General features: G+C 41.5%; 1 protein-coding gene across 4 annotated transcripts in view; it reads right to left on the bottom strand.

Annotated features, from left to right (window-relative positions):
• Positions 1–25,899, bottom strand: part of RGS6 (regulator of G protein signaling 6) — a 325,966-nt gene that overhangs the window by 57,950 nt on the left and 242,117 nt on the right. For all 4 annotated transcript variants that reach the window (XR_016280962.1, XM_089521809.1, XM_089521807.1 and 1 more), the window contains exons 7-12: positions 22,664–22,728; positions 18,358–18,434; positions 15,315–15,396; positions 12,727–12,801; positions 10,444–10,542; positions 7,385–7,446 (exon numbers count right to left, since the gene is read on the bottom strand). Coding sequence is in view for 3 of the 4 variants with exons in the window: in XM_089521809.1 (XP_089377935.1) it covers positions 7,385–7,446; positions 10,444–10,542; positions 12,727–12,801; positions 15,315–15,396; positions 18,358–18,434; positions 22,664–22,728 (460 nt within the window). In the remaining variant the exon portion in view is untranslated. The remainder of the gene's footprint in view (positions 1–7,384; positions 7,447–10,443; positions 10,543–12,726; positions 12,802–15,314; positions 15,397–18,357; positions 18,435–22,663; positions 22,729–25,899) is intronic.

Genomic DNA, 25,899 nt, shown 5'->3' with positions numbered 1-25,899 from the left:
AAAAACCTACTGGGTGACCACTCTCTTTCAAATTGTTCACAGGGTTGGTATGAGGATAAAATGGAGACTAGCAGAGTTATATCTGTCTTGAGTTTATTGGAGAAAAGGAAGGCCAGAAATGTAATGAATAAACATAAAATAAATAAAACATCAAGTTACATTTGAGAGCAATATATTTATTCAAACCGAATTCTGAATACCTTTTAACAGTGAATGCCTGAAATGTGTAAAGAGTGACATTCTTGGACGAATTATGCAAACATTTGAAAACTCAGAAGAGCATGGGGAAATGCTGATACTCAGTTCAGTGTGCTTTGCAGTGGTTCCGGTCCTTCCTCTCGGGCAGGTCTCAGAGGGTGCTACTTGGGGACTGTAGCTCCAGTAAGAGGTACCTCACTTGTGGGGTTCCTCAGGGGGCTATTTTGTCCCCGATGTTATTTAACATCCCTATGAAGCCGCTGGGTGAGATAATACGGAGTCATGGTGCTGGGTGTTATCAGTACGCTGATGACACCCAAATCTATTTCTCCGTATCTCGTTCGTCGGCCTCGAATTCCGATGGCATCTCTTCTCTCAATGAATGTCTTCAGGCAGTAATGGGCTGGATGAGGAAAAACAGATTGAAACTGAATCCAGACAAGACGGAGGTGCTCATGGTAGCGGCTCCGAAACCAAGAATTGGGTTGCAACCTCCAGTCCTGGATGGGGTCACACTCTCCTCCAGTGACTGTGTTCGCAGTCTGGGGGTGCTCCTTGACTCGTCGCTCCTGATGACAAATCAGGTAAATGTGACGGTCAGGAGTGCCTGTTATCAGCTTCGGCTGATACGCCAGCTGCGCCCTTTTCTCGAAGTAAGGGATCTCGAGACGCTTGTGCACGCGCTGGTAACCTCACACCTTGACTTCTGTAATGCACTCTACATGGGGCTACCCCTGTGCTTGACTCGGAAATTACAGCTGGTTCAAAACATGGCAGCCAGGCTTGTCTCAGGAACATCTAGGAGGGACCACATTACTCCGGTTTTGAGGTCCCTCCACTGGCTGCCTATCAGCTTCCGGGCCCAGTACAAGGTGTTGGTTATCACCTTTAAAGCCCTAAATGGCTTGGGTCCAAGCTATCTCAGGGACCGCCTCCTCCCGTACAATCCTCCCCACGCTCTCCGGTCCTCTGGGAGGAACTTACTGCAGCCTCTAAAATCTAGGCTTGCGGCGACCTCCCAGAGGGCATTCTCTGCTGTCGCCCCCAAACTCTGGAACGACCTGCCAAATGAGATCCGTCAGATAACATCATTAGACAGCTTTAAAAAAGCAGTCAAGACGGATCTCTTCCGGCAGGCCTTTCCAGATTAACCATCCCAGCCCAGGTTCCCTGATTCCCTCATTCCTCCTGTGGCTCCATCTTAGTGATGGTTGAGGATCAACAGAGGGATATCAGGGTTTTTAATTTTTAATTGTTGTTTTTATGCTTTGATATTGTGTTTTTTAATATGTTATACTGTTTAATACTGTCTTAAGGGGGGGAGGGATAAAGTGTTTTTAAATGTTATATTTTATATTTTACTGTTGTCAACCGCCCGGATTGGTTTGCCATAGGGCGGTATACAAATAATAATAATAATAATAATAATAATAATAATTATTATTATTATTATCATCACCCATCTATGAAAGGTGATGTTTTCTGAAATGTGAGCGTTCATTGTAATGTATTAAAGGAATATCTTTCTACACATGATTTACCACTTTTGTTGTTGATTGTGTGCAAGCCTTACAGAAACGTAAGGAGAATCAAGGTTCCCAACACTGTCACTTAAATTTTGCCTTGCCCTGGCTATCCTATGTAGTGCAGATGCATCCTGAAAATCAGAAATGCTGTAGCTGGTGGTGAGAACATGTTTTCTCTTGACACTGTCACAAGAAGGTCACTGTTACATCACAAGAAATTAGAATCACAATGTTTCATAGCCAATTCAGGTTCCAGCAATAAAGCCGCAGGGCCTTTAGCCCCTCCTTGTCTTATTTCATTTCATTAATTGCATTTCATGACCACTGTGGCTCAGGAGTTGGAAGAGGAAAAAGCCTTCACTTTTAGAGGGAAGCAGCAAAGTAAAGCAAGGGGGAAAATATGATGAAGCTTGTAAAAACACAATCAACTGGGGAATGCTACCTCCAAACCTCCAAACTGTCCTCTAATGAAACTGTAAATACAATGAGATTTGGAAAAAAAAAACAAAACCCTTAGGCAGGTCTATACAAATTTGCCCATACTGGGAGCTTATGAAAAATTCCCAGACCCTTCTATCAGGATGCCTATTTCTTACCCAGAGATGTTGCCTGTATCTTTCAGTATACATTAATACTGAGGGGGGAGGGGGGGCTAAGAATCCTTTTACATATTCTAAGGACATGTGAAAAGAATGTGAGCTCATATGCACTGGTCACTCCCCTTGACATCCATGTTTATCTACACTGTAAACTCATTTAGCTTTATATCAGTTTGCTGAGAATTCATAAATCATACCAACTTTATAATTGGTGTGGTTCTCTAAAGAATCCCAGAACTACTAATTTGGTGATGGCAGTGGTGTGTGTGTGTGAATGGACCACACTGGGTATACACCCCGGCAGGTGTACACTTGGTGGGGTGGGACTGGCATGACAGCTGGGCAAGCGAAAAAGAGTGTTGTATCACTTTCTCATTTGCCCAGCAGCCTGAGACCTCAAACAGCTATCTGCAGCTGCAGCACCACAATCCCAGCAATGGACTAAGCAGCTATGCCAGATCTCAAGTGGCCGGCAAAGGCTGCAGCACTGCCCCCCTGAACAGCAGACACTGGGGGAGAAGGCAAGCGAGGCATCAGGTTGGGCAAGGGCATTGGGGCAGTTTGCCCCCCTGCTACTGCTTTCCGCACCTGGGTGATGCCACTGGGTGATGATCCTTCAAATTCTCAGGGTATGGTGGTGTAGAAATTGCTGAATGCTTTCATAGGGACACTCTGCTGACATCTACATTATGCAGGTTTTCAGTGTTGAGTGAAAACTTTTTCAATTTCTCAAGCAATTCAACATTACTTAAGATCTCCTTAAGATCCATTTTGCTTTGTAGCATTGCTGTTTTTTGTTTTGCTACTGCTGGTATTTATTTATTTAGATCATACTATGATGTTGTTCAATATTTTAAAGTGCACTCTGGACCATTTTTATGGTTAGGTTTTTACGGGGGGGGGGGGTTGTGTGTGTTTTTAACATTGCAATTTTTCATTGTAAGATTAACTGAGGGACATTGTTAATTGGGCAGCACCAAAACTGATTTTTGTCAACAAACAAACAAACCCTATTCTGTTAAGATTGTTAGCTTTCTTCTCAGAGTTAGGCTTCTTGGGGACAGGCAATGATCAGTTTTTGTATCCTCTCTCTCAGAGATGAGGAAGGACACTGTGGACAACAATGTTTTCATCGTACCACTGTCAAAATTTTGGGAGCTAGGATTATCTGTCTTCAGCCAAATCAACTGAAAAGCATAGTATTTTGTCCACAGCAGTTGTTCCAATTAAACACACACACACACGTTTTAACACATGCACAAACATACAGTGCATACTAGGTCAGTATTATGATTTGCTAATGTGGCAATTTCCTTTTCTTTGCTGTCTTCTAACCAAGGTCTCCTCTATTAGTGTTGCAAACTTATTTTGGTGAATTAATGCTGCACAGATCACAGAAAAGAGGTTTCCATGCGTTATGATCTGCTAATCTGCTGCATTCCCAGCTAAAACAATAAGCCATTAAAATGAGGTTTCTCTGTGAATGGCTACTGTTCAATAATGATTTCCTCCTAATCAACAGATCTGGCTATGCTGAGTTCAGCATTTTATTTCAGCTTTAAGGTCTAATGACCTTGAAGACTGTTTAAAGTGTCCCCTCCTCCTAATTCACTCAGCAAGGTCCCCCCTCCCACCCTCATGTATCATTAAACCAGCCTTCTTTAATATAGCTGCCTCTTTATTTTCAATTTCAACTTTCTTCAGCCCTAGCTAGCATGGCCAATGCTCAAAAATGCTTGAAACTGTAGTTCAGTACTACAGGGGCACTAGATAGAGGAAAGCTGCACTAAAGCACAGTTCAGAGTTATATGTATGAATTTTGGGCTTGTGTTCTCTGCTCACTCCCTTTTCCTCCTCTAGTGTAGTGACAAAAGCTTTTGATACTTCTTTTAAACTACAGTGTATATTCGACAATAAGTCGACCTCATGTATAAGTCGAGGGCAGGTTTTGGGGCCAAAATTATGGATTTTGCCATGACCCTTGGATAGGTTGAGGGTAAAACTTGGGAGGCTCCTTGTATATGTGTGCATGCAGCAAGAGGGACTCTCATTGAGGCTTTTTGCTTCAGCGTTCAGCTTTTGTTTCAGCCTTCAGTGCACCAGATAGTGAGGTGTGGGTGTGGGAGAGGGATTCTTAAACAAACAGCAATATCAACCAATCACCCCAGGATTCTCTGTTTGGCTCAAAAGAGAAAGAAACTCCTCTCCTGACTGCATGGGGAAATCTGAAAGACCTGATATCACATTACTACAGTGATCTGTAAATAAACTGACCTGGGATTTTGGGGTCAGTTTTTGGGCATAAATTTTTAGACTTATAGATGAATATATACAGTAAGCAGAATTTCTCCTTGTATCTGAACTTGTTTGTTTCAACCAGGAGTGGACAAATGTGAGCCTCCAGAGGCAGGACTGCAGCTCTCAACATTCTTCACCATTGATTATGCTGATGGGAATTACAGCTCAACAACCTCTGGAGATGTGTACTGTGCTCACCCCTGGTTTAAATTAGGCTTTGCTTTTTAAAAGCCAGGGTCAGACCACAGTTAATGATCCTGGCTTTTAAAGAAAGCTTTGTTTAACAAACTAAGTAGACCTCTGCTACAGTCACATATTACAAGGAACTCTGGGTGGTTGAAAAGTGGCTAATTCTGATGTCCTCTTTGCTTCCATGCTGGAGAAGGAGGGGAGAATTAAGGTTCTTGCATAAAATATTAGTTCTGTCCAACTAAGCCACTTTATTCACTGTTAAACTAAATCTGTGACTGGAGTGGGCTCAACATAAAAAGGATGAAGTTTGTTTTTAATCTCATAATCCCATAATGATGTTGGAAATTGCTTTATACAGGTGCTTTGAATTGCATCTTTGTGGTTTACAGTTGGTGAGTCTTCCTTGTCACACCTTAGTGCTGCTAAAAGCTGTTTGAGAAGGCCCTCTGCTGGTCAAGGAAAACATGAAAAGCTTGTTCTCCAAACAGAGAAAGGGCCTAAACACCCTAAAGACATGAGATCATGGTTGACATTGTAAGTTAAGCAAGGCCAGCCCTGGTTAGTATTTGGATGGGAGACTGCCAAGGTGCTGTAGGCTGTATTTCAGAGGAAGGAACTGGCAAAACCACCTCTGAGTATTCCTTGCCTAAGAAAACCCTAAGAAATTAATGTGGTCACCATAAATCAACAGGCACACAAACAAACTGATAAACCCCAATTCGAGAATTGGGAACAAGACATGCATGCATATAGGGTTGCCAGGATGGATAAAGGCTGGGGCTCTTGTAACTTTAATCCTGAATGAATTGAAAAACAAGATGAGGTACTGCAAATATTCCATGAAGAGGGACAAAGGTACCTATCTTCCTTTATCTTTCAAACCTAAACTTTCAGCTGCAACCATTCTTTCCTAAAATGGCTCATGGTTTTTAGCATATCCTACACCCCACCCACTGGATATGAGGATTCATAATTAATATCTAGTATTGGGCATGTTTTGGGAGGTCACAATGACCTGTGGAAGGAGGCATGTTGATCTGAGGGCATGCGGGAGACCGAGATAGGAGGATTAAAATAAATCTAAATGGGTTTGCTGATCACTCTGTTCCTCCCTGGCTCTTGGCATTGCTTCTCACAATGAAGACAAAGGGAGTCTCATCGCAAAGAACTCAGAGACCCTACTTTCTACTTCATGTTGTGTTCCTATTCACTTCATCGCAAAGAAGTCAGAGACCCTACTTTCTACCTCATGTTGTGTTCCTATTCACTCTTCCTGTTTGACTATTCAGGTATTATCTCAAAACCAAATCAATGTTTTGTCACTCCAGAGTTAAAACCATCAGCTGTTCCAGATCTCTTTTGTCATTTTCATGGGATAACTGTCAAATCCTTTGTTACACCACATGGTAAGCGCAATTCAAGGGTATGAAATGGGATATAAATATCTGCCCCAGTTCTAGCCATGTGTGTGCACAGAAGGTCCCACTCATTCTCTTTATGTAACCCTCAGATGCTGTCTAAGCCAGTATCCATGAACCTATCTTCAGGAATGGTAATTATCACTCTCTTTTACTCCTGGTTCCTCTCTGTCCAATCTGTCATACCTTTCTGAGAGCCTTGTATTGTTCAGAAGGTTGCATTGGTTTTCTCATGTTTGCATGCACCTTTGCACATTTCTAAATAAAATTCTTCTATTCACTGAAACTGGAGTGCTCTTGGCAGTTATCACTAGCATACATTGGTGAAAAGATCCCTGAAGTTATTTTTCCTCTTGCAGGCCTCCTTTTGAGCTATAATTTCCCCAAAATTTCAAGGAGACACTGACACTGCTGGTGGGCACTCCCAATGATCCCCTAGCTTTTAAGGTAACATGGTGGAGAGCAGAGAGGGAGGTGGAGAGATACCAGTAATGCTTACTGCTTCTCTGCTCTCTTTCTGCACTCTCCATTGGGGAGGCAAGTGCCATGTTTGGAGAGAACACCTGCAGCTGAACATTAATTTTTTTAAGGTAAGTCAACATGGGTACTGTTGCACCTCTCCATGGAGTATTGCAGTGCCTTGTTCTGTTTCTCAGTCAATTTGGGATTAAAATTACAAGAGCTCTATCCCACATCCAACCTGGCAATTCTAGCTACCAGAACTCTGGTATTTTTAGACCACAACTGCCAAAACCACTGCCCACCTACATCATGACTTTGCATGCTCTTTCCTCTCCTTGTGTACTGGCTTAACAGAATACTTCCTGCTTTGTCATGTCACAATTTGCACTAAGGTCTGAAATGGTCAACTGTAATTTGAACAAACTCTCCAAGCCAGGACCAAACAGGTGACAAACGGTAAAGTATGCTATTAAGGCAGCACACTGTGGGAATCCATATGCACACACATTTAATCCTGGATTACCCAAATCATGGTTTGGAAGATCAAGGAATGTGAAATCTCAGTACAGCTCATAAGTACAAATCCTTATCTTTTACATATACTGTATTTAATCCTTTGGTAAGGAGAAACAGCACAATAGCAGGGCAGCATTATAGCAACAACTGCAATAATCTGAATCAGATTGCTTACCTTTCTGCTACTTTAGACATTTTTAAACAGTGTCTGTCTATCTGCACATTCAGGAATGTTATCTGATGAAAGTAAATGAAAACAGCTCTAAAACATGCAGTAATATACAACAGTTGTTATTACAATCATGTCCTTGATACTATTTTTTATAGTGCAGATGCCTTACATCATCACATACTTAAAAATGTTGACTTCTTTACAAATCTTCCTGGGTACTCTGATGCACATTTGGAGTGTCTTTGGGAAGTATAGACCTTCCTATTCACTGCCATGCTGGTAGCAGCACTTTAAATCAGTAAGTGTTCACATGTTCATACATGCAGAGAGCTTTGGGATCATGTTGGCTGCAAACATGCAAGTACCTTTGAAATAAACTGAATTGCTCTAAAACTAAGACATCTTGTTTTAGTAATACTGATACATTTTATTTATAGCACAGTAAAAATGATTACAAAGAGAATATGTTCCCTTTGTTAATTTTGGTGGTCAACAAATAAACTCTGAGCAGGTGTCTCAATCCTGCATGTAATTAGAATTCCTCATCATCCACCATGACCTGGAGAGCATGTATCTGCAGCAGAGAGTCTATTTTAGTAGCGTAGACTTCCTGCACAACTAAGGACCCTGCTTGTCCAGGCTCAGAGGCAGTTCAGTCATGGAACAGAGTGAGGAAACTTAGTTTTTTTGTGCCACAGATGCTGGCGAAACGTCAGGAAGAAACTCCTCTAGAACATGGCCACATAGCCCGAAAAACCCACAAAAAAACTATGGATGCCGGCCATGAAAGCCTTTGATTTCACAGTGAGGACACTCTCAGGCAGCAAAGTGCTGGTGAGCAGGCAGAAATGGCAAGATGTTAAGCTAGCAAGACTGTTCAATCAGAAGGCCTATCATTTGTATAAGTCACATCAGGGGAAAAAAGCTGGGGCTTTATTTTCTGTGCCAGCCCCAAACCCAATAATTTAGGGGCACAAAGCTCAATAAAACTGTTGCTGTGTTCAGTGTATGTGACAGGTATGTTTGGAAGGTCACAACCCCTGCAAAAAAAAACTGAACACAAACAGCAAGAAAGGTTTCTGACATAAAAGGATGAACATACATGAGGGACCTTATTTAGATAAAGCAAGCTTCACTTAAATTTTAGCATCATTATTTAGATTTTGACATGATGTCATCATGGTCACTGGAGGGGGAGTTAAGATTCTTAAAAAATTATCCATTTTAAGACACTAGTCGACATCCTATTAGTGATGTACCAAAGCTAAGTCTACCTTATGCCTAGATACTGTACGTCTTTTGCTGTTTGCTGAGGAGGTTGGTATACTGTTCCATTTCCTGTAGTGACCGAATCTCCCTCCAGCAAGATTCAATTTTGCTGTTATAGGCCCAGTACACACCACCAGGAAGCGGTGTCTTGGAGGCGATAGTAGGGCTTGGGAGCGCGTACCAACTGCATGCTCCCAAGCCCTATGATGTGCAGGTGGTGCCATTATTGAGTGGCACTACCCACATGAGTGCATATAGATGACGTGTGGACATATAAGCGCCCACATGTCTTTTAAAGAAAGCAGCATCATAGGGTTGCATCGCAGTCCTTATTACACCACAAAAAAGAAGCCACTCTAGAGAGTGTGTGGTAGCAGAGAAATATCTGTTATACCCCATAGCCAAAAACAGACCAATGACATCATTCTTAGGGGGGGAATGTTATTGGTCTGTGTCTGTCAGTGGGGCATTTCTCTCATCCTTCCCACTGCTTTCCATCAGCCAAGGAATGGATTTTCAGGGGGGAAACTGCAACAAAATCATGAGTCCTGAGTACAGTTGAATTCCACCTGTAGAACTCTTATACAGCACTGGGCAATGCTGGCTTTGAGCAACTAAAACATAGAACTTTACTGCATTGGCCCTGGAATGGGCCTGTAGTGTTCCAAAATGGAACATTCTGGGGATGTTCGGCAGTGGGGAACGGATTTTACCGCACAGCGAGAACACTGCCGCTGCCACCGAGCATCCCCATCCCGTTCTGGATGTGTTCCTCAGGGGTCTATTTCAGGGAACGCTTCTCAAGCGTTCCCGAAAATCACCCCCTCTGGGACGCATCTGGAACGGGATGGGGATGCTTGGCAGCAGTGGCACCATTCTTGCTGTGTGGAAAAATCCGTTCCCCGCCACCGAGCGTCCCCAGAACATTTCATTTTGGAACGTTCCAGGGCCAATGCAGTAAAGTTCATAGTGTCTCTGGGACTTCTGAAATATCAGGTATGCTCCCAGGTATGCTTCCAAGAGATACAGTGCTTGCAATGTTTTTAAAATAGAAAATCATGGTGTAATTATGGTGATCTATTTATCTTATCTTCCTTTATTTTGACTTTGTTGCTCTTATAGATTTTTGTATGAATCTGAATCTCTAGTCAGTGGCTGACAGTTCAGATAAGAAGGATAAAAATTCTCCTAATCTTTTAACAGTTGTCATGTATTAACATCCAGAACTGGGAATGCCCTGTCTAGGGATCTAAATGTTGTTACGAGCCTAGACTTGTACAGAAATGCTTACTCCTCTAACAATGGTGAGCACAATGGGAATAGCTGACAATTACACTGTAAACAAGGATGGAGCTGCTGCACTTACCCTTCTTCTCCAACATATACTTCTAATGGAGGAGTAGAACACGGGTATTGTTTTGGTTAAGAATGATGGACTGGGAATTCAGATAGCCAGATTCTTGTCCTCGCTGAGACATGCAGCCCACTTTGCTATCTTGGGCCCATGAGATTCTCTCAGCCTGACCTACCTCACAGTATTGAACCACATGTTCAACCTCAAACTTTCTGGGTGAAATCATTTATTTATTTATTTATTTATATCCCACCTTTCTCCCAAGGCGGTTCCCAACATAATTGACAGATGTACCCCCCCCCCCAAACTAATGAATTCTTCACCTATCTGTTTTGTTTTTATAGAGGAACAATTTAAAACTGAGCCCCACCAACAGTAATATAAAAACAGAAAAAGAAGGAATAAGATAGCAGGGGGTGCTTCATAATAGTTTACTTACTTGCTTCCGGACATCATCTTTTGTTGTTTTTCGAACTGGTTGGGAGGGCATATGTACAGGGCTTTGGGACTGACTGTCTTCTGTGACTCCATAGACTGACTATAATGGGGGCGGGGGGGGGGGGGAAGAAGGGAAATAACAATAAACACATACATGTATGGTCAGTTATTATTTCAAACAGTGGAGTTCTTAGTCACTTCTATTTTGGGATAAAAAGGCATCAAGCTCTTGTTACTCTTGACTTTCCCTTTCCTAACTTTCCTTCCCTTCTTTCCTGCACATATGATTATGTAGATTAGGGTAAGCACAATGAGAGCCCCCAATGGCCCTGTGGGTGTCAAAAATGCCTCAAATACTCCATGGGGGCATGGCAGGCTTTTGCAACATGTTTTAGGGAGACTTTGGTCCATTTTAGGCCCAAGAGAAACCTTTTTAAAAAATGAATAAATTGGGAACCAAATAGGAAGTGACTAGAGGGGAACCAGATGTGTCTTTTTCTTTTAAAAAGTTGTAATTACAAGAGCAATGAATTACGTCTGAGCCTTGTAACTATAACTGCAACTACATCTTAAAAACAAGGTTCCATACTCTGGGTATACAGTGATATCACTGTATGTAATGCTAAGTGATCACATCTATTATGTTGTGTTGTGATAACTATTTGGTTCTCTTATTCCATGGGCTTGCCATCTGCAGATTGGAACATCTGCGGATGTCCCTGTTCCGTTTTCCCCAATGGTGGCACATGCACGCAGCTGTGCCAATGCAGCCATGCATGTGTCGGGCCACCATTAGAAACAACAGCACTTGAGGTCCTGTGGATTTTGCTATCCACAGAGGTGGGGGGTCCAGAATGGATATGAAAAGCTGACTGTACATGGTTGAACAAAAGACAGAAACAGGAACACTGAGCCTCTACCAAACTGACATGTATTGACATGTTACATTGGCTGTGTGATGGAATATAGCAGGCTATGTCCAATGGTGCTAGAAAAGAATTATTCAATGTGCTCGTGCCCCACTATTAACTAAATGTTTCCAAATCTCATTTAACAATTGCAGTTTGTAATTGTGGTTCCCATATGTATTAGTTATATTTCCACAAAGAATATAAAAGTGTGTATATTTTTACAAGAAAATACTCTTGTGGGTGGGGAATCTAACAGTCAAAGTGCAGTTGCCATGGTTATAAAGGTGCGTACACACACATGTAAGAGAGAAACTGACTGGAAGTGAATGGAAGAAACAGGAAGAATGCAGAATCCTAACTCAATCTCTCTGTGTGTGACTATGGCCTAAATCTAATAATCTCATCCAGAGTAGAAGCATCATATCAGTGGGAAGTCGTAAATCAATACTTAATGCCATTGATCTAGTGGTTTTTCTCTAGTTGGGACTAACAATTGGATTTAGGCTTTATACTGGTATATCAAGGTCTTATTTTTGACTGAAGGCATTTATACAACAAAAATGAACTTGCCCCTTGAAGTATATGTAAACGAACATAAATATTTAGGTTTATTGCTCTGCAACACAGGACTATTTTTATTAAGTAGGCCCATTACAAATGGGCCATATAGTATGCGTGGAGCGCGTACTAGGGTTAGGAAGGGGCGGTGCTTCCGCACCCCCCTAACCCTAGTACGCGCTCTGCGTGCACAAAATGGCGGCGGCCGTTCCACATGGCCACTGCCATCAATATGTCACGACTGTGCCGCCTCCAAATGAGGCAGCGCGGTTGTGACGTATTGGGGCCACACCACGGCGCCTATGGCGCCCTTTGCGCGACCCTGGAAGGAGCTCCGTTTCGGAGCTCCTTCCTGCTTTGCGTCGCTGGGCAGAGCCTTCAGACGGCTGCACCCAGTGACGCAAGGGAGAAAGGGTCCAAGCGGCTCCTTTCTCCTCCTCCCCGCTGTCGCGGGGTGTCCTTGGGGCTCCAAGCCCCAAGGACACCCCTTTCCAGGCTGCGGGGAAGCGGCCTTTTGCTGCTTCCCCGCAGCCTGCAAAGCGGTGGATTGGGGCCTCAGCAGCTGCGGTTGTGGCAGCTGAGGCCCCAATACACCGGGGAAAGCAGCGCCTACAGGCCGCCTCAAAGGGGCAGTCTGTAACGCGCCAAAGTAGTATAAAATGGCCTAAGCCAAGTATTAAAGACCATAAGCACTGCAGATAATAAAATGATCCCATCAAACTCTAATAGCCTCATTTTAAAGGTATGATATAGTCTAGTTAACTGTAGTTCTAGAGTCTAGAATTAAAGTTAACTCTGGGATCACTGCATCTTACCTTTTTGACTCTCTGTGGGTTTTTCATGCGGCGGCACTTTCTGATGTCCATTTCTGTTGTGTTCACACAGCCTGGCTAAGAAAGACACATTTCAGGCAATTACTAGGAGATTATCAGTGGTGTTTAATGTTCATATTGCTTTCCTTTCTAAAATTCAAAAATTTCAAACATGGATTTGCATAGCTAGAGCTTCTATCCTTCACTTGGCAATTGTTCTAAAGATTCAAGAGGCTATAGTTTTTTTATAGGTTTTTTGGGCTATGAGGTCGTGTTCTAGAGGAGTTTATTCCTGATGTTTCGCCAGCAGCTGTGGCTGGCATCTTCAGAGAATGCTGGCATGGAAGAGAATGGGTATATATACAGTTGGTTGGGAGGAAGTGATTTACATGTTAATCTTTGTATTGTTCTGTTGCTGAATGGCAAGGCCTCACGGTGTCTATTTAATTAATGATCCATTGTCTGCTGGGAAACTGAAATTCTAGACCAGGCCAACAACTATCAGGTCAGAATGTACAGGGAAGCCATTGGAAATCTATAAACACCTGGACAACTTCAACAGAAAAGAAGAAACCCTTAAAGTAAACAAAGTTTGACTACCAGTCCTGAAAAACACCAAAATCAAGACCCAGCAAATGCAAATGAAAACCATCCAGGATGAGAGGGGGTTCCTAACAGACAATGGATCATTAATCAAATAGACACCCTGAGGTCTTGCCATTCAACAACAGAACAATATGGCTATTAACATGTAAATTGCTTCCTCTCAACCAGCACTATATATACCCCAATCTCTTCCATGCCAGCATTCTCTGAAGATGCCAGCCACAACTCCAATTAGAACCCAGAAAGCTACTCCTTGCCCTTTAGTGTGTTAAGCCGCCCACTCTGCCATGAGGAATAGGAAACTGGAAATGACTGCTGTAGCACAAGGGGAGTGTACAAGTGGTATTGGGGATACAACAGGCAAAACATTAACCCTGGTATACCATTTCAGGCACCTAAAGCCTTGGTAACTGCACAACTTGTGCAAAGGAATCTTGTAGCAGCTTTGAGACTAACTGAAAAAAAGAAGTTGGTAACATAAGCTGCTATAGACTATGCATAGAATGTGCAACCAGCTTTAAGGGAGGCATGTTTAGGGGGACATTCCAAATTACTGTTTAGGGAGACATTCCAAAGTAATCTGCTGCTTATTTTGTTGTTATTGTATACTAGTTAGTATTATTTTAGAGATATTTTAATCATGTAATGTTGTTGTTTTAGATTGTACATCGATTGGCAGATTTTTATTCTCACCCTCCCCCCATTTTATTTGACCCTTAGTATGTAAAGCGCTGTGCAAACTTTATAGCACTCTATAAATAAATGTTAATAATAATTTAAAGGTCTGTTTCTAGGCACTTCACTCCATGCATCTGATGAAGCTGACTTAAGTCTATGGCCCGAAACAGAAGGGGCAGGAAAGAGCAGCTTCCGAGCGCTTTGGGAGTGGGGTGTGCAGATGACACATGCTCCCAAAGTGGCAGAAAGCTGCATGGAAAACACTCCTGGCCAGGAAAAGCTGGCACAAGAAGGAGGGGGGAAGTCTGCTCTTGCCAACATCCCATTTGAGATTATGGTGGCAGCCTGGATCAGGACTGGGTCGTGTGGTTGCTGCAATCCCATGCTGATTGGGGGTGGGATGGGGTAACCAGGGTTGGAGCGGCCTCAGGCCACTCCAAGCTGCTGGTCTGCATGACCCCAATGAAAGCTTTTGCTGATAATCTCTTTGTCTCAAAGGTGTTACAAGATCCCTTTGAATAATGATCCAGACTGACACAGTTATGTCATTGAACTGCATGCTTGTGTTGAGTGTTGGTCCTGGCCCTGGTGACTTAACAGTGCAGCAGAAGAAATATATGGAAGGAAAGCATGCAATATAGACCTTAAATTATCATCTATATACAAAACTGGTTGGATTTTTAAAAATACATTGCTATTCAAAGTAGTGGTCCATGGACCGGTGTGGGACCACAAGTCATTAGCTGCTGATCCACAAAGAGTTTTTAAGGGAAAAAATAGTTGGCACAAATATAGCACTGGTCCCTGGCTCATTCTTTCTGTTTGTGCCTTCAGGTCACCTGTCAATTTATGATGATACCATGAATATTATAGAGTTTTCTTAGAAAAGCAACATGAATAGCCAGTCCCCTAGATCAAATAGCAATTTCTTCTTCAATTTCCTATTTCCTACTGTGGTCTATGCCTTTTGGAGAAAAAAAGTGAATTGTGAAGGATTTTATAACCAACATTTTGGGAAATAGCACACATTTGTTGAATGAGACAATCTAGAATAAATAACATAAAATAGGATAAAATAGATATACTCAAGCTGTCTCACAGCTATTTGACAGTGCAAAATACTGTGATTCATATGAGAGATTTCAAAGTGGATTGCATTTGAAAATAAGTGGAGGAAGAATTGCAAAACAAATATGAGCAATGTAAGTACTATCAGATGTATCATATAAAAGTACATTCCTCCACACATCAAGAAGCTATTTGGAATGGCTAGTTAGCAAAACACTTAGAAAATCAACAACTCTTACCACTGGCCTATGGACATCCCAGAAGGCTCTTTCTTGACTATCCAAAATTTTCCTTTCTGTTTTATCCTTTTTCCTGTCAATTCTGAAACAAGCAAATAAACAGCAAATTAATAAATTCCAGCTTATTTTGTTGTTGTATTGTCTCCAATTTATGGTGACCCCAAGGTGAAAATGTCACACAGTTTTTTTGGCAAGATTTGTTCAAAGGATCACCCAGCGGGTTCCATGATCAAGTGGGGATTTGAACCTTGGTCTCCAGAATTGTAGTCTAATGTTCAAAACAATACACCATGCTGGCTCGGGACCTGAATCCATATGAGTATTCATGTAAGTTGTCAGTATGCAATTCTGGAAAAGTGAGTTAGAACACCAAATCAAATCATAACCAAATTCGTCTCTCCACAATACAACAGGGACGTCAGCTATATAGCTTATCGCACAGGCCCTAGAATGAGCCTGTCGCGTTACAAAAGGGGGTGTGATGGCGATGGAACGAAACATAGAACACATCTTACTGCACAGGAGAAAGCTGCTGCCGCCGCGAGAAGTTCTCATTGTGTTTCGGATGTGTTCCCCAGGAGGTGATTTTCAGTAACTGTTTAGAAGCGTTCCAGAAAATCGCCCCTTCTGGGATGCATCCAGAACACGATGCGAAATTCTGGCAGCGGCAGCGGCATTCTTCTGTGTGGTAAGATGCGTTCTATGCCACCTCCTGTTCCCATCCCGCCCCCTTTTGTAACTCGACAAGCCCGTTCTAGGGGCCAATGAGACAAACTCCAAAGGTAGTGAACTTAGGAAGTTATGCAGAAATCTTGCTGCTGACTCTATACCAAAAAAGGTGTAAATTCCTCCTTCCTGGTTTAAAGATAATGACAGCATACCTCCTTCCAGACTGTTGTAAACTTACCTTAAATCAGGAAGGAGAAATCTGTGGCCCTCCAGATGTTGATGAAGTACAGTCCCCATAATCCCTTGCCACTAACTGCACGAACTGTGTTTGACTGGAACTGGAGTCCCTCAATCTAAAAATCGCTAGAGGATCCCCAACTCTGTTTTAAACTATATGTGTGTATGTGCCTTCAGTTCACCTGTTGACTTATGGCAACCCCATGAATGTGACAGGTTTTCTTAGCCAAGGTATGCTCAGTGGTTTTGCCAGTTCCTGGTATTCATTGGCAGTCTTCCATCCAAGTACTAACCCGGGCTGACCTCGCTTAGTTTCCAAGATTAGACATGATTCCTTCAGGGTAAACTGCAGCCTGAAGTTATTCATTCGTGGTAAGCAAGAATCTAAAAAGGTTAAATACAGACTACCTTTAGCATCCTCTGACAGTTAAGGTTGGGTAAATGTCCAAAATTAATATGTTGGTTTAGTTTGTTAGGGCTGCATTACACTTCTGATATATATCAAAAGTGACACCACTTTGAACAATGCTTTTATGCCCCCCAAATGCTGAAAACCACTGGAAGGGAAATATAGAATAACTAATGACATGATGGCCACTATTGTTAAATCTAAGTACTTAATATTAGGCACATAAATCTAATAGTCTTAGCAGCAAGAGTTTAATGATGAACATCCCACACTTATCACTGTGGTTGGCACTGACTAATGGGACTCATTTAATATTGCCTGAGGCACTGGGAATGCCCAGAGGATGGGGGTGGAAAACTTGTCATAGCAGAGAAGCCATCAAATGAATGTGGCTAAGAGCTAGGCAAGAACAATATCAGCCTCTCATTCTGGTTTCATGGCTCAAATAGGTATGGATATTATAAAAATCAACAATATTTCCAAACACAAAGCCAAATGAAATATTAAAAGCATTCTCTAGTTAATAAGATAATTTGTGGTGACAAGTGACATGAGTAGCTGGTTTAATTTTGATTAGCCCCCCAAGTGCCACAGCACATCTTTTCATTACAGAAGGGCTGTGTGGTTTGATTATTAGGTCAAGCAAATAAAGCTTTAGTTGCTTAATTGGTAGAGTCCACATGTAATTTCAAAAGATTGTAAGCTAAGGCCATACATTCCTTTTTTTAGGGGGGCTATTTGCAAACCCCATAAAATTCATGGGTTCGCCATGAGTCAATAGGCTACTTGAAAGCACAAACACATGCACACACACATTTTTGATCTGGTATATGAATGTGATAGAAAACATAAGGGCAAGAGAAAGATGGGTTTTCTTTCTAACAAGATGTGATGATTTGTGTTTATGAAAATGTACTTTTTCTCACATAACCTTTGATATTTTTCAGACTCAACTATTCATGTCTTACAACATAAATCCCTCGCAAGGAAGTGTCTAAACAACAGATAAAGCACAGTAATATAATTATAAAATTACTGTTCTTAAAACATATAGGTCAAATAAATAGCATCCGAAAAGACATTTTTATTAGATTTTTATAAACTTCCTTTTTAAACTGCTCACTTTATCCCTATCTTCTCTGTTTTAATACCATTTAAAATCAATTTTGCCATACTGTTATTTTGTTGTGTTTGCTGTTGTTTTAAAGGAAGGATATAAACTGTCTGAATGTTTCTCTTGAGTCAGATACTAACAGGCATGAATTATCTGAATAAAGAAAGGTTTGGATAATATGCAAAATTACTGAATCAACTTTCTTTTTGCTAGGCAGATGCTCTTCCAGTCATAAACAAATCATAGTCATAAACTACAGCTATCAGCTAATTCAAATATCTTCACTTGTCCCTTCCATGTACAATGAATGACAGTACTGGACAACATAACACTTGAAGCCCATTTATCACATAATGACCTCATTGTGAAGTTTTCATGCCAGAGCAGTATATTGCTGGTGGCTAATGGCCCTACCAGACAGATTCTCCTTGTGAATGAGGCCATCCTTATGGTGAGAAGATTTTAACTGTTCTAGTCCTGAATGTAGTACAGATGCTACATTGCATGCAGGGAGAAGGGAAATAAATTATGAAGCACAAGATTTAAAGTAAGAATTGTCAGTGCAAATACATCTGCCTCCACATTGTTCATTTAATTGAACTGAAAACACTTACTTTACTTGTGCTTCAGCTTGCATAAAGATGAATTCCCATTTTCTTGCAAAAGCTCTCTGAAGTCTTGCTAAATTCTCCTAATGAAGAGGAAAATAAGGAGAATCATCAGTTATAACAAGTAATACATTAATTTTTTAAAAAACAAATCAAGTTGATCTCATCAACTGGAAAAAACTTAAGAGTCAAGGTGATGGGGGAAAGGCAAAGACAGATTTCAAATGTGATATACAGGAATAAATATCAAAACACAAGACTTTGCACTGTGATAGGATATACAACGATCTTTCTAATATTAATGATGCAAAAATACACACCAAAGGTTTCATGTTCCCTCATTTTTATGTACCCCAATATTTGGGAAATATTTTGGCTACTGCCTGTTGCTTCATTTGAGGGCTTCATGTTCATGTGCATGAAGGGAATATACAGGGACTTTATCATCCAGTACTTTTATAGTATCATCAATTTAAATGAGAAAAATTCAACTATGGGCTTAAAGGGGGTGCAAATCTTCACTTATTTAACTTTGACATGCAAGAACAAGTATGTGGGAATGCAAGGGTTAGCACATATTTTTCAAGTTCTATCTGTGCTTTGGGGCTCCATTAGTGCAAAATACACAAGATCTTCCTCCCACTGAAGTAAGCAGGAATTTGAAAGTGCCTTATTGTAGTTAAACTATGCCCATACACAATGGGTTCATTATGTACATAGAATTTTCTATACTTTGCTTCCATAGGTGAGTAACTCAGAAAACTGATAAGTACAATGGCAACCATATTATGACTCCCCATTTTTTTGGTTGCTTTTAAATTCCTGGAAATCAGAAAGTTGATCTGTCAACCTCTCTATATGTCCCTCCCCTTAAAACAGAGACAAACTCACAAAGAGATCAACAGGACAGAAAATACACTGTGAGTATGAGTAAGAAAAGAAATGCAGAAACAGACATAGACATTGATGTTCAACATTTTGTTTGCAGTCATAGGAGCTACACACACCCTCCCCCCCTTTAGAAAGAGACCCCATTTCTCCAGCCAGAGCCTCTGGTAAAGCCAAGCATTCAGTCTTATCTTTAATTAACTGGGCCAGTGTTGATAAGATTGCTCATCATGTGAGCTATGGGCTTGGATGAAAATGAAAAATGAGCTAATTGTCTGGCATTGTTTGATGATTATCCCTTTCAGTGTGCCCTAGAGTACTGTGTCCTACCTTCTCTGAAAGTATACCAGAAAATGTCTGCTAGTGCTGAATAGAACTTTTGTTGATTCATAAAGAACTTTTATACTCAGTTAAACTGACTAGCTGATAGTAAAGACATTTTATAATGAAATTTATTAATTTATAAATAATAAAGGCAGAAATGTGGGGAGATTGAAAACACTGGTAAATTATAATATAGTGTGGGAATATTTTTCCTTACAATGGTTGGTGGGTCAATTGGCAGTTCTGTGCTTGAAATGTTTACTTAGTAAATCACACCGAGCAGCAGCATAAGCTACAATAAATCTCCACTGTACTCTAAGGTACTAAATGAGTGAAACAGCATGAATTTTACATCATTCTTAGAATTATGCAAGTACAATTTACTTCCTTTTATATATGCTTCTGATACTTGTAGAGATGCAGTTCTAAACCAAGTAAATTGGACACCCACTGGTGTAGTAATCTTATGTATACAAGTATGGAGTACACAAGAGATCAGAATTGTGTGGTACTCCAGATGCTACTGGACTGCAGTTCCCACTAGCCCTTCCCAGCATAGACTTTTGTGAAGTATGATAGGAGTTGTAGTCCAATAGCAATTGGAAGCTAACATGATCCCTATCCTTGGCGCAGAGTAATCTCAATCTGTTCTTGTTCCATTGAACTACATAAACCTGAGAAGAAGTAGAATTATAAGTCTCAAGATGAGGACAAATGTAAGAAGAACTTTGCTAATAGACAGACCAAGGGAAAATCTAATCCACTATTTGATTCCCAAATACAGCCAGCCAAATGCTTCTTGGAAACTCACAAATGGTCTCCCAATATAAATGGTGTTCAGAGTAGCAGCACTGTGACAGGCATTGGTATACCTGGGACTGAGTGACTGACGTTACTGATGTGACAATCAGAAGTGAACAGTAGTAAAGGGGATGGAGGCAGAAGTTTAATGTAGTGTTTCTGAATTTTTGGGCTCTCATCACATAAGGAAGCATACAGTACAAGGTATTCACACTTCAGTATTCAAAGCAGCATCTGTTATAGAAGTTTTAGACTGTAAATCCCATTACCCCCATTCATGGTGGTCAGTTTAAGGCATTTGGATGATTTAGGTACTGAATCTTTAGAAACAGAGAATGTGCCAAGGTTAAAAATTGACTGGGACATCTTGGATGGATCTGAGTCCAAATTAGTTGACTAAAGGTACTGGTTGATCACCAATGGCTTCAGGCCTGGACATATTGAAGTGGCCACTCAGGTGTAAGAATACCAGGAGTAATGAACGTCCCCTGCCCTGGAAGGAGTCTTGCTGCTGTTGCTCTGTATAGCTTGCAAGATGGCTCTGCTTGGCTCTGAGGGATCTTAGAAGCAGGTATTTTAGAAACACCTTGTTTGTGTAAAGCCATTTTTGGCAATGGGAGGGAGAGCATAATGGAAGTAGCTCTTCACTTCATGCCTCAGGCTCTGGAAGAGCTCAGACCACCTCTGAATGGCTTAAGCAAATCTTAGTTCAGCAGTTATATCTGTCTTGAACCCTGGTGGTGCAGTGGTTAAATGACTGTATTGCAGCCACTCACTCACAAACCACAAGGTGGTGAGTTCAATACCAGCCAAGGCTCAGGCTTGACTCAGGCTTGTATCCTTCTGAGGTCGCTAAAATGAGTACCCAGCTTGATGGGGACAATTAGCTTACCGTTGTAAACTGCTTAGAGACTGCTTAGAGTGGTATGAAGTGGTATATAAATGAAGTTGCAATTACTATTGCTATTGTTTCATATATAACTTGCAATGGGGAAAATCCTATGTCTATGAGATATCAGGCTCATCCAAAGTGCATTTTCCCCCCATTTCCCAAAGCCACCACAATTTGGGAAGAAGACCTGCTACTTACAGATGCACAGGAGGTTCATAGATGCACGTGGGAAGAAATAACAGGGAGGAAATATTAAAGCCATTATACTCTTGTTTAATGGGACACAATGGCTCTGTGGTTAAGACGCTGAATCTGACAATTACAAAACTGGCAGGTCAGCAGTTCAAAGACCAGATGCTGCATGATGGAATGAGCTCTAGTCACTAGTCCCAGCTTCTGCCAACCCAGCAGTTCGAAATCATGCAAAAGTGCATGTAGATAAATAGGTACCACTCTGGTGGGAAGGTATTAGCATTCTGTGCAGTCATGCTGGCCATCTTTGACAACGCTGGCTCTTTGGCTTAGTAACTGGGATGAGCACCTCCTGCTACAGTTGGAGATGACTTGACAACCTTAACCTTTTTATCCCTGTTTAGCAACAGAACAAGGAGAGGCTCCCTGACAACCAAAGAGAAAAGCTGTTGAAGAGCTGACTGGAGAGAGACTCCTTGATGTGCTGGGTCAGTCAGAAGAGAACTAAAAAGGGAGCTACTTCCTTTCACCACTCAAAGCAAGCTCAATTAGGAAAATGAACTCCTCTCAAAAGGGAGAAGGCAGGAACAGCAATTGCTTAGTTACAGTTCTGGAATTCATGCTGGCCAAGCACAGAAACCATAAGTAGGAATGTAAAGAACAATGAAAGAAAAAAATCAGGTAGTTTTACCAAGGTGCTAAAACAAATGATGCAGACTAACCTACTAACATACTCATTACCAGCATATACATACTGGAAAATATGTTTAGGCACTTTGGAGAAATGAGTCTGTTATCACCATTTGTAGGTAAACACTGACATTTGCCCAAGAATATTGTGAATGAAATTTGTTCTGATTTGCAGAGACACATTATGAATAAGTCAACCAGGATCTGAGCTCTTCTGAAAGAATATTCAGTTAAAAGTAAGTAAAGCTCCATAAAGGTTTGTCTGGCCTTATTATGTCTTTTGCAACTCTTTCTGACATTTACCTCAAGTTGTGCATACATCTGAGAAAATGTAATTTCAGTGGCAGCCATGTTAGATGTTGATGCTGTCTTTATGAACCATGACAATAATAGTTCTAATTTCCCAACTCAAGGAACAATTTTAAAAGCACAAATCCCACACTCAGTTTGCTAAACAAAGAAAGGAGGCTGAGTTCAGCAAACTCAATTGAAAAGTGTTTGGAACTGTAAAATCAGTATACCTACGGCTTCATAATCTGCCAGCTCAAGCCTTGCTTTGTTCTGCATGGTCCTCTTGCAAAGATAGATGGCTAGAGAAAGAAAAACAACAAAATGGACAGTTAAAGCATAATTATGACAATATGTATGTACTTTTTATGAAACAAGTTTTGACCCAAAGTATGGGAACAGAAGTAAAAATCCTAGTGACTATTTATGTACAGAAAGCAGAGATGTGTGAAATACAGATACAGTACAAACAGAACTGTAGACTTTTCTAATTATAAATGCTGCCTTAGAATCAGTTAAGAGATTCAAAATTTTGATTAACACGATGCACCTACACTTCTGGGCTGCCAGGTGCTGCATTTGTGTAGACTAAGAAGTTTATTGCACCAGGGATAAAATGTTTCCTGATGCGTTACAACAGGCACGAGCGGGGCCGCGCACGGAGTGTGATGGGAACCTGATGGGGCCCAGAACGCTAGTTTACCGCACAGGGAATGCCGCCACCGCTTCCGCCCTTTCCCATCGCGTTCCCATCAGGTTCCAGGGGACGCCATTTCTGGGAACTGTTTCGAAACAGTTCCCAGAAATGGCGTCCCCTGGAACCCAATGGGAATGAGATGGGAACACACAGCGTCAGCGTCGGCGTTCCCTGTGTGGTAAACTAGTGTTCTGGGCCCCATCGGGTTCCCATCACGCTCCGTGAGCGGCCCCGCTTGTGCCCGTTTTAACGCATCGGGAAACGTTTTATCCCTGGTGCGATAAACTTCTAAGTAACATGTGCATGTTTATATCTGGTGACAGTGGAATCAGTTAATAATTACAATAGCATGTACATTTCTATACCACTTATCAGTGAACTCCACACACTCTAAGCAGTTTGAAATCTGTAAGCTAATTGTCCCTAAAAAGCTCAAAAAGCTGGGTACTCATTTTCCCGACCTACGAAAAAATGGACGACCAAGTCAACCTTGGAGCCCCCTGGGACTGAACTCACTACTTTGTGGTGACAGTACCGGCATTTAACCACTGTGCCACCAGGGCTTCCAATGTTTGTAATTGGACAACCATATTGTGTACTTTATGCCTTTTTTCTGACACCAATAACTATTTTTGAAGTGTCAATAAACTGCTTTGATCACTGTGTAATCACATATTTAGGTATACTTTATAAACAATGAATATATTTGCAGCACATTTCTGTATCCATTCTGGAGCTTTCAGTGTTCAGTTGGTAACATGTGACTCTGGTCCTCCAGGAGGCCATTGTGAAATGGCAAAATCACATTTTGAGTTTCAATAATCATTTAAAGTCTATGGGTGTTGGGAATCTCTTCTGGCTTAGGAAGTAAAATTGGCTTGGAATGCATGTTAATAGTACAATTCAAGCTAATTAGCACTGCTTAAAGTAGAACATGAACTGAAATTACAATGGAACCTTGCTTTATGCGGGGGATCCATTCCAGACCCTCCCATGCGCGTAAGGTGAATAACGCGTATGCTCAAGCCCCATTCAGTATAATGGGGCTCATGCTCATGGCGGGGCGGCCGCACAAACCATTAATTTAATTGCCATGCAGCTTCCGCATTAACCGGAAGCTGTGTATGGTGCACCCATGTATGGAGTGGGCGCACTGTATTACCTTCCATTTTCACACTTCTCTAAATTTTTAACACAGTTTGTCCATCAAAAATGTGTACACTGTGTACAAACATACACAAATATTTACAAATATATGTTAAGAAAAGTTCTGTTGCAGGATGCAAACACTATAAAAATTACGTACAAAAAGGCATGCATTGAGAAAAGTATTGCAAAAATGTGTATTTAAGGAAACGGCAGTGAAAAATGCAAATGAATTTTAAAGCAAATTTTAAAAACAATCACATTTATGTGGAAATGGGATAGAAAAATCTTGTGCTTGGAATAATGTGAGCATTATAGAAAGCACAATTGATAGGATTAGCCTATTACGGGGCTTGGGAAAGTTATTTTTTTGACTATAGCTCCTAAAAAATTCCCAATGAGTATGCAGAGAGATTCTTCTCACTTCCATTTTTTTAAATTAAAAAAAAATGCCAACACTTTTTCAAACTCTGGTCTATCTCTAGTACTGAATCCCAAGGTTTGTAATTTGTATGGCCTTATTCTCTGGCTACAATCTTCATAGGAATACAGTATTAGAATTCATTGCATGAATGGAAGTTTTTGACTGTATTTACATTTTTGCATCCAGTGATGGCGAACCTATGGCACGCATGCCAGAGGTGGCACTCAGAGCCCTCTCTGTGGGCACATGTGCCGTCGCCCCAGCACAGAGTTTGCCAGAGTTTGTTACCAGAAAGCCAGAGGGACATGGCACTTTGCAATAAATAAGTGGGTTTTGGGTTGCAGTTTGGGCACTCGGCCTCTAAAAGGTTCACCATCACTGACTTTCCTTTACAGAACAGTATGTACACAAGAAAACTGATAGTGAAAGCAAGAATGCATTGCTTTACTAACTAAATAGATACAGTGGTACCCCAGGATACGAATGCGCCGCCTTACGAAATTCCCGGGTTACGAAAAAAAATTATTTAAAAAAACTGTTCCGCATTACGAAAGTTTTTTCGGGTTACGAAAAAACTTTTGGTGCTTTTCGGCGCTATTTCGCACCAAATCGCGGCTTTTCCCCATTAGCGCCTATGGCAATTCGGCTTGCGAAAGCCTTCCGGGTTACGAAAAGGGCAGCGGAACGAATTAATTTTGTAACCCGGGGGACCACTGTATTGCCAGTGATAATGAAGAAACACACAATCTTTGGAGAAGAAAGGATCTTATTTCCTAGCATGAAATAAAATCTCAAAGAATTCTATAGTAGATATTCATCCACTATACCTTCCCAGTGCTGCAAATCACTGACAGTATCTTTACATTTGGAAGACTCAGTAATAAATCCAATAGCAATTGATACTAATTGATGAGTAGGGTTGCCATTTCACGGTGGTGGGCGGGACTTTCCCGCCCCCCTGGGGGGCGTGCCCGGTCCCGTCCCGCCCCCGCCCCCGCCCCCGGGTGGCTGCCCGACTCTGAGCTCCCAGGGCTGCTGCCTGCCTTCTATAGAGTGCTGTGCAGTGCAGCATGTTTGGAGCGGCAGCAGGACGACTGAAACGAGCCGGGCGGGGTCTGCTGCTCTGCCCTGCCTCTATTGGCCAGCCCTCTGCCTCCTTATTTGGCATGCTCCAACGTCGAAGCAGGGAGGGCTTTGCACTCAGGC

The sequence above is a fragment of the Sceloporus occidentalis genome, unplaced genomic scaffold, assembly GCF_023333645.1.
Source record: "Sceloporus occidentalis isolate IW3139 unplaced genomic scaffold, rSceOcc1.0.p SCAF_4, whole genome shotgun sequence".
Taxonomy (NCBI): domain Eukaryota; kingdom Metazoa; phylum Chordata; class Lepidosauria; order Squamata; family Phrynosomatidae; genus Sceloporus; species Sceloporus occidentalis.
This window is presented reverse-complemented; position numbering and strand designations above follow the sequence as displayed.